Genomic DNA, 8,766 nt, shown 5'->3' with positions numbered 1-8,766 from the left:
GCTGCGGCGGCGCCTGGCGCGGGGCGGCCGCTGGGTAAAAGCGCCGCGCGGCCCTTAGCAACCGCACTTTCGCCGCCGCGGCGCCCGGCCGCCCGGCGCGGCCCTGTCGAGCGGGACGACGCGGCGAACGGCGGTGGTGGCGGCGCTGCAGGGAGAGCGTGGCGGCTCGCGGCCCCGGGACGGCCGCTGAGGCCCGCGCCGCGCGGCGCCGCGAGAGGCGAATCTGCTGCGCGGAATCGCAGGCGGCGCCGCCCGGCCAATGAGCGCCGCGCACCGGCGGCGCCGGGACCCGCGGGACCCCCCAGCCCGGGACCCCCCCCACCGCTACCGGGACCCCCCCGCGAGGCCCCAGCCCGATCCAGAGCACCGGAGCCCTCCAGTCCCGCTCCACCCCCCACCCCCCGGGGTCCCCCCGCGGTGCCCGCAGCCGGCGCGGCGGTCCCGGTTGGAGCAGTTTATTTACAGGGGCGATGCCGGTACAGCGCGGGGCCGGGGCTGCGAGCGAGAGGACGCGGGGCTCGCGCGGGGGGCTCTGCCCGGCGGGGGTCGCGCTGCGGCCGCGCGGGGACGGGACCCGCTCGCGTTAAAGCGTCTCCGGCGCCGCCTCGGCTCGGTCTGCGCCGGTAGAAAAGGCGGCGGCGGCTTCTCCCATCAACGCGGCGCCGGCTCCGAGCCGCTCCTGCATCCAGGGAGCCGGAGCATCCGCGAACGGAGGCCGAAGGGCTCCGTGTCCCCGCGCACGAGGAGCGGCGGCGCCGGCGGCCGCATTCCCGCCGTCCCGGGACGGATCCCGCGGGCAGGACGCGGCGCTACTGCGGCTCGGCCCGGCGGGGCTTGATGTCCCGCGTCTTCATGTAGGACAGGAGCTGCTCGGGGATCTCGGCCAGCACGTCCTTGGCCAGGCGGGCCATGCTCAGCACCTGGTTGCCCGAGTGGTCCACGTAGTCCCGGAACGGCACGAACTGCGGGAGCGAAGCAGGGGACGGGACGCTGGGGACGGGGCTGCTGTGGGCACGGTGAGCGCCCGTTCGGGCGCTCACCGTGCCCACAGCAACCCCGTCCCCCCTTGTCCCTCACCTGCACGATGTCCCTCTCGGCGTAGCGGCCCCGGGAGGAGACCCGCACCTCGTCGCCGTCCAGCTCCTCCATGGCTGGCGAGGGTGGCACCGTTGGGGACCTGTCCCCTCCCCGGCGCCCACGCGGGCGGCCAGCGGCGAGGCGGGCATCTGCGGGCGCCCACTCACCCTCAAACTCAGCCGGTCCCACTCCCACGATGATGATGGACATGGGCAGGGCAGAAGCCTGGCGAGCAGCGGGCAGAGTCACCCCCGCTGAGCGAAAGCCACTCGCCGCGTCCCCAGCACGGGACGGGGCCGCGGCGCGGCCCGTGCACTCACGCTGACGATGGCCTCCTTGGTCTGCAGCATGTCGGAGATGACGCCGTCGGTGATGATGAGGAGCACGTGGTACTGGGAGCCGTCGGTGACCTGGGCGGCCGCGCTGCGGGGACAGGGACGCGGTGCCGGGCGTCGCTGGGGACCCACGCGGCCCTCGTGCGGCACGGCCCCGCGCGGCGCTCACCCGGCCACCTGGTTGATGACGGGTGCGAAGTTGGTGGGCCCGTAGAGCTGCACGGTGCGCAGGCTCTGCAGGTAGCACTCGAGGACGCCGTCGATGCCGGCGCAGCTGGGGTTCTCCGCGTTGTTGTTCTGCGGGGGCGGCCGTGGGTCCCGGCCCCACCGCAGCCCCATGCCACCCCGCGCTGTGCTGCGCCCCGGGGTCCCGCTGCCAGCCCTGCCCGGGCTGCTGCGGTGCCACGGAGCAGCGCCTGCCCCATAGCAGGACATCTGGGCTCATCCCTGCCCTGTGACAGGGACGGCTGGGCTCATCCCTGCCCCGCCAAAATGGGGACATTTGGGCTCATCCCTGCCCTGTGACAGGGACAGCTGGGCTCATCCCTGCCCCGCTGTAATGGGGACATCTGGGCTCATCCCTGCCCTGTGACAGGGACAGCTGGGCTCATCCCTGCCCCGCTGTAATGGGGACATCTGGGCTCATCCCTGCCCTGTGACAGGGATGTCCTTGCCTTGCCATCATGGGGACATCTGGGCTCCTCCCTATCCTGTGGTGGGGACATCTGAGCTCATCCCTGCCTCTCCACTATGGGGACATCTGTGCTCATCCCTATGCCGTGGTGGGGATGTCTGGGCTCATCCCTGCCCCACCATAATGTGGACATTTGAGCTCATCCCTGCCCTATGACAGGGATGTCTCTGTCCTGCCATGACGGGGACATCTGGGCTCATCCCTGCCCCATGGTGTGGACACCTGAGCTCATCCCTGCCCCACCATAATGGGGACATTTGGGCTCATCCCTGCCCTATGACAGGGATGTCTCTGTCCTGCCATGACGGGGACATCTGGGCTCATCCCTGTCCCATGGTGTGGACACCTGAGCTCATCCCTGCCCGTCCACCATGGGGACATTTGGGCTCATCCCCACAAGCAACAGAGTCATCTGGGTCCCCCCCTGCTCCACGGAGGTCGCCGCTCTCCTCCCATCCCACCCCACAGCAGGGAGACCCGGATCCCCCTGCCCATAGCAGGAGCTCCGGGTCCCACACGTGGCACCCGGGGGGCCGTCCCCACGCCGTCCCCGCGCACCAGGGGGAACTGGTGGGAGATCTTGCCGTCGGGCGGGAGCTTGGCGCCGAAGCCGTAGGCGGGGAAGAGCTTGTCGCTGTCGTAGTCCTGGATGATCTCGCCGACGGCCTTCAGCGCCAGCGCGTAGGCGCTCAGCTGGTAGGGGCTCGCGTAGTGCAGCGAGGTGGGCTGCGACGGCAGCCCTGCGGCACGGCGCCCTCAGCACCCGCGCGCCCCGCGCCGCCCCACGCGCCCCGCGCCGCCGCGCTCACCGTTGGACGCCGTGAAGTCGATGGCCACCGTGAAGTTCAGCTGTGTCCTTGGGGGAGAGGAGCGGACGGAGCCATGGCATGGGGTGTCCTCCAGCCCCACGGCATAGGGATCCCATCTTCTAGCCCCAGAGCCATGGCATGGGGTCCCGTCCTTCACTCCAGCCCCATGGCATGGGGATCCCATCCTTCACTCCAGCCCCATGGCATGGGGATCCCATCTTCTAGCCCCAGAGCCACGGCGTGGGGTCCCGTCCTTCACTCCAGCCCCACATTCATGGCATGGGGATCCCATCCTTCACTCCAGCCCGACTCATGGCATGGGATCCCATCCTTCACTCCAGCCCCAGAGCATGGGGATCCCATGTTCTAGTCCCAGATCCATGGGATGAGATCCCATCCTTCACTCCAGCCCCATGGTGTGGTGATCCCATCTTCTAGCCCCAGAGCCATGGCATAGGATCCCATCTTTCACTCCAGCCCCACAGCATGGGGATCCCATGTTCTAGTCCCAGATCCATAGCATTGCGATCCCATCCTTCACTCCAACCACACGGCATGAAGATCCTGTCCTCCAGCCTCAGCCCCACAGCATGGGGCCATGCTTCACTCCAGCCCCACAGCTTCAGGATCCCATCCTGCACTCCAGCTTCATGGTACAGGACATCCTCCAGCCTCGGCACCATGGTAAGGGGTATCCCATCCTCCAGAATCACGGCATGGAGACCCCATCCTCCAGCCCCATGGCCCGAGGATCCCATCCTCAGCCCCAGCATGGTGCATCCCCCACGGTGTCCCCATCCCCTGCCACCTCCGCGCCGTCCCCACCGCCCCACGGAGCCCGGCGCCGCTCACCCGCCACGGATGTAGTCCACGAAGGTGAACTCGGACTCCACGGAGAAGGAGAGCAGCGTGACCTGCGGGCGAGCGGGTTGAGCGCCGGCCCCGCGCGGGCGGCCGCCCCGCCGCCCCGGCCGCACTCACGGTGCCCGAGTTGACGTATTTCTTCTTCTTGCACTTCTTGCGCGGGTTGAGCACCTGCGGGCGCCGCGGGGTCAGGGCCGCGGCGCCGCTCGCCCGCCCGCCCGCCCGCCCGCCGCCCCGGCGCTACCTCGTACACCGTGAACTGGCTCTGGGCTCGCGACAGCTCCCGGTAGCTGGTGGCGAACTCGCCGATGAAGTCGTGGCTGGGGGACGAGCGCGGCGTGGGACGGAGCGGCCCCGGTGTCCCCGCGCCGGCCGCCCGCGCGTGCCCGGCCTCACCTCCCGTCCCGGTCCCAGTCGTACACGTCGATCTTCACCGTCCTGAAAGGCAAAGGCGCCGCTGGGACGGGGCCGCGGCGGAGCCCCCCGGCTGCCCCCGCACTGCCCTGGCTGCGCTCTCGGGGAGGAGGGAACGGGGGAATTTGGGTCACGGCAGGGCCTGTGGTGCAGCCGGGGGGATGTTCTGTGTAATTCAGGCTGCAAGAGAGGGAAAAAGCAGCAGGCAGCCCCAGCCACCCGCTCGGCCACCCCATGCCCTGTCCCTACGGCTTTCCCCTTGCAGTATCCCCATCCCCATGGCCGTCCCCTTGTGCCAGCCCCATTCCCATTGCTGTCCCCTCGCGCCAGCCCCACAGCTGCTCCCTCGCACTGTCCCCGTCCCCACAACCACCCCCTGGTGCCGTCCCTGTCCCCCTTGTGTTGTCTCTGTCCCCACGGCCGCCCCCTCGCGCCGTCCCTGTCCCCCTCGCGCCGTCCCCGTCCCCCTCATGCCATCCCCGTCCCCCCGGCGCTGTCCCCGTCCCACCTGTCGTAGTCTCCATTGCACAGGGCTCGCACGGGGATGGTGAAGGGCTGCCACACGGGGTTGAGCGTGTTCTTCACCACCTCCGTCTTGTGGCAGATGGTGAAGCTGCGGGGATGGGACGGGGCGTCAGGGCCGGCCCGCGGCCCCGTGCCCGGCCCCGGCGGCCCCGCGCTCACGTGCCGTCCTCGTTGCTGCGGTAGAAGACGAGGAAGGGGTCCGATTTGCCGAAGAAGTCCTTCTTGTCCAGCTTGTTGGCGCACAGCTGCATCGTGACGATGTCCTGCGGACGGAGGCTGTCACCGCCGCCCGGATCCTCTCCCTGTCCCCTGCACCATCCCCACGGGCGCCTGGCCCAACTCGTCCCCGTGACACGGGTGACGCTGTCCCGCTGCTCACCCGGCAGTTGCTGAGCTCCTCGGCCAGCAGCAGGATGGTGCCGCACCGCTTCCCCGGGACGCCCCTGGCGCGGGAGGCAGCGGCTCGGCAGGGGCACGGCGGGCACGGGGCCGTCCCCAGGGCCGGGGGTCTCCCCAGGGCTGCGGGTGTCCCCAGGGGCCGCCCCGCGGGGACGTCACTCACGTGAGGGCTCTCTCCAGGCGGCCCCGCTGGGAGCCGATCACCTCTCCCAGCGCCACGAACGCCTGTCCCAGGAAGTCCTGCGCCGCGGGCACGCGCCCTGAGGGACGGGCACCCGGCCCCGCCAACCCACCCTGGTACCCCGCTGACCCCATGCCACCCACAGCCACCTCTGGGCCACCCCGTGTGCCCCGAGCCCACCCATGGCCCAGGAGCCACCCCATAGTCCAGGACCTGCCTGGGCACCCCCTCTGTCCTGGACCCACTGGCACCCCCGAGGAGCAGCCCGCATTCCTCAGCCCATCCCGCACCCCCGGGGCCCACACCACAGACCATGGATCATCCCGGAGCCGTCTCGCACCCCTAGAGCTGCTCCGTGTGTCCTGGACCTGATCTCCAGCGCCGGGGCCACCCTGCACCCCCAGGTCTGCCCCATATGCCCCAGGCTACCCCATAACAACCCCACGTGCCCCAGACTCATCCTATAGCCCCAGGGCCATCCAGCACCTCAGGAGCTACCCGGTGTCCCCTTGGCCATCCCACACCCTCCCCGCCAAAGCCACCCCGTGAGCCCTGAACCCACCTTATGTCCCCAGGGCCACCCCACATCCCCAAAGCCACCTCACGTGCCCTGACCACCCTGCACTCCCCGGAGAGGCTGGCACTTACCTTCTGCCGGCCCCGGAGCAGCACCGAGAGGCCAAGAGCAGGTCAGAGCCCCCCGGGGTGACGGCGCCCGCGCCGGGGCACCCGACCCACCCGTGGGCTCCCCCCGTGGGCACGGACGGGGCGGCAGCGCCGGGCTCGGGGCGCCCCGGGCCGCCCGCCGCGGCCGAGCGGGACGGCAGCAGCGCGGGCCGTGCTCACCTGCTTGTAGATGCTGCAGCTCTTGGAGTCCACGTTGTAGCTGGCAGTGGGGGGACAGCGTGAGAGCGCGGGGTGCAGCGGGAAACTCAGCGCTTGTCCCTGCAACATCCCTGCTCTCCCACCCTGTGGCCCGGCTGTCAGGCCCTGCTGCTCCAGCCCCGACCCACAAGAGATCCCGCAAAACTTCCCGGGAGCCACAGCAAGCACCAGAGCCTGGATCGCCCTTATCCCCTTATCCGGGGTTTTTCTCCATTGCTTCTTATTCACCCCGGCGCTTGCGTGCTCTGTGCGCTGTCCTGGTCTCTCCTGGCTGGCACCAGGATCTGCCGTGCTGTGGTTGTGCCCAAAACGTGCCCAGGACACTGCAGGGACCAGGCGCCGCTACTCACACATCGAAGCGGAGGTTCTGCTTCTCCTCGAAGTAGTAATCGAGCACGAACTTGCGCACGAAGTCGGGGTTCAAGGTGTTGTCGATCACTTCAGTGCGCCCAAACTGGGGGGAGCGGCGTGAGGGCGGCCCCGGCCCTCGAAACCCACCCGTGCGCAGGACCCTCCCTCCCCGGGACTAATCCCGGCACGAGGATTAGCGCCGGCCGCGGGGGGGGATCATTAGTGTAGAAGCGGGTGGCCATATGGACGCGTTTAAGCGAGCCGGGGATTAGCCAGAGCACCCAGGCCGCCAAGGGGGACGGGGCCTGGAGCCTGTCCCAGCCACCAGGACTGTCCTGGACACCCCCATGGGTCCGAGCTGCCCGGCTGGGGGGCCGCAGGGCCGGGGGCCACGCTCACCTCCTTCCACTCGCTGCTGCCGGCGCCCTGCACGAACAGGACCACCACTGCGGGGAGAGGAGCCGAGCGGTGCCGGGCCGCCCGCCGCGGCGCAACCGCAGCCTCCCGCGCCCCAGCCGCCCACCTGGGTCCGACTTGGAGAAGGTGTCCATGTCCAGCAGGTTCCTGGGGGGACAGAGTGACCGTGAGCCTCCCGCCAGCCCCTTCTCTTCAGACGTCCTCTGCTTTGCTCCATCTCCCTCCCGGGGCTCCTGCCCTGCGCTGTGCACCGAGGGGAGCGCCCGGGCATGCGGTGCTGTGCCGGGCAGCCCGGGGGGACGCGTTCCCTGGGGCCAGCGCGGCTCAGCGGGCTGGACCGGGCAGAGGCGGCCTCAGCCGGAGCAGCAGCTCCAGCTCTGACGGTGATTGAACACGACAGAGAACCCATTTAGAGGACGAAATCTTCCCCGGCGCAGTCGGTAATGGTCGGGCGCCCGTCGCGCCCCGCCGGCAGCAGCGGTTAATGGGGAGGCCGGGAGAGGCGCGGAGGCGAGAAGAGAGCGGACGCTTAGTGGGATGGGGGCAGCCCAGCTCCGCGGTCCCGAAACTGCGGCGGCAGCCGGAGCCCTTTGATGGCTGCAGCTCGCGGGCTTTGACACGGGAAAGCGCCGGCGGCTGCGGCCGGCTCCTGCGCCGGGACCTGCTTGTGCCACGGGGCCGCTGCAGAGCCCAGGCCGGGGGAGCAGAGAAGCTGCCGGGACTGGACTCTGCGCTGCCCAGTCCCCGTATCCGGGCATGGCAGGGGTGTCCCCACAGGCTCTGTTGGTGGCATCGCCGAGAGCCGGCCCTTGGCTCCCTCCCCGGACACCCCTGCCCGGAGCAACGGGACAGGAGCCCGCACGGCTCCCACGATGGGGAGAGCTGGCAGGGAGGGAGGGATGGGTAGAGCAGCCCCCAGCGCAGGGTGCCGAGCTGGGCAGGGCCCCTGGGCACAGCTGGATCCTCCCCAGGGAGACGCGGTGCAGCCACGGCCGCGGTGCTGGCAGGGGCCGGAGTTTGCAGGTAGGGGCACCTCGGAGCTGCTCAGCGCAGGGGCAGAGGCGCCCTGGGGATGCCGAGCGGAGCAAAGCGCGGGGTGCTGCGGGACGCTGGCAACAGGCCTCCCCCGTGTCCCCGGCACAGGGGGTGCTGCCTGCACCGGCCCTGGCACCTGCAGGCGGGACCCGTCCCGTCACCGGGCGGCGAGGACGGCGCTTCTCCGCAGGGCTATTTTTAACCGCCGGCGGAGCCGAGCCGCCAGCGCCGGCCCTGCGGACCCCGGCGGGAGCCGGAGCCGGGAGCGGCGCCCACGTCCCCGCACCCCCGGCCCGTGGGCACTGCCCGCCCTGCCGCCACCCAACGCACCGAGCGGGCAAAGCCCGCGGAGCCGCCGCTCCGCAGCGCGCGGAGCCGCCCCGAGCGAGGCCGTCCCGTGCCCGCCTGCCCCGGGAGCGGGTACCGGGGCAGCGGCTCCCGCCGCGCACCCGCTTGCGGCCGTGCCCTGCGGGGCTCCGGTGCCCCGCACAGCCCGCGGCGGAGCCCGCTGCGGGCAGCCCCGGAGGCTGAGCGGGGCGGGACGGCGGCCGGTCCCCACGGGGCAGCGCGGGCTCCACGTGCGCCCCCCGCCCCCGTCCCCCGCTCACCGGCAGGACACGGTGAGCTCCACCTTGGTGCCCGGCACGCTGCCGGCCGCCGGCTCCAGCGCTCCCGGAGACGCCATCCCCGCGCCGCCGCCTCCCGCGCCGCCGCCGAGGCGGGCGCGCCGGGGGCGGGCACGGGAGCGGGCGCGGCGGCCCCGGCCCCGCCGGCAGCGCC

At 71.4% G+C, this 8,766-nt stretch overlaps 1 protein-coding gene across 1 annotated transcript; it reads right to left on the bottom strand.

Annotated features, from left to right (window-relative positions):
* Nucleotides 1-809: 809 nt before the first annotated feature.
* On the bottom strand, nt 810-8,712 carry CPNE9 (copine family member 9). The gene is made up of 21 exons (XM_088528203.1): nt 8,595-8,712; nt 7,058-7,098; nt 6,934-6,980; nt 6,534-6,637; nt 6,145-6,184; nt 5,947-5,949; nt 5,281-5,357; nt 5,098-5,161; nt 4,878-4,981; nt 4,702-4,806; nt 4,176-4,217; nt 4,024-4,099; nt 3,897-3,950; nt 3,768-3,829; nt 2,916-2,962; nt 2,665-2,846; nt 1,582-1,709; nt 1,398-1,500; nt 1,245-1,302; nt 1,078-1,151; nt 810-962 (listed from the first exon to the last, which is right to left on the bottom strand). The coding sequence occupies exons 1-21, from the start codon at nt 8,669-8,671 to the stop codon at nt 810-812; spliced, it is 1,641 nt and encodes a 546-aa protein (XP_088384329.1). The 5' UTR covers nt 8,672-8,712.
* Between the last annotated feature and the right edge of the window lie 54 nt (nt 8,713-8,766).

This window comes from Tinamus guttatus, unplaced genomic scaffold (assembly GCF_059628265.1).
Source record: "Tinamus guttatus ecotype Peru unplaced genomic scaffold, ASM5962826v1 Tinamus_guttatus_pri_ptg000307l, whole genome shotgun sequence".
NCBI classification, from domain to species: Eukaryota; Metazoa; Chordata; class Aves; order Tinamiformes; family Tinamidae; genus Tinamus; species Tinamus guttatus.
The sequence above is the reverse complement of the archived record's forward strand: the minus strand, read 5'-3'. Positions and strand labels throughout refer to the sequence as shown.

Bases quoted from the DNA above. Each gene is read 5' to 3' on its own strand.
- CPNE9 (XM_088528203.1), bottom strand. From the start codon at position 8,671: ATGGCGTCTCCGGGAGCGCTGGAGCCGGCGGCCGGCAGCGTGCCGGGC. The intron at 6,185-6,533 runs GTGAGTAGCGGC...CCCCACTGCCAG, and splicing joins CAGAACCTCCGCTTCGATGT to CTACAACGTGGACTCCAAGA. The intron at 5,162-5,280 runs GTGAGTGACGTC...CTCCCGCGCCAG, and splicing joins CGCCTGGAGAGAGCCCTCAC to GGGCGTCCCGGGGAAGCGGT.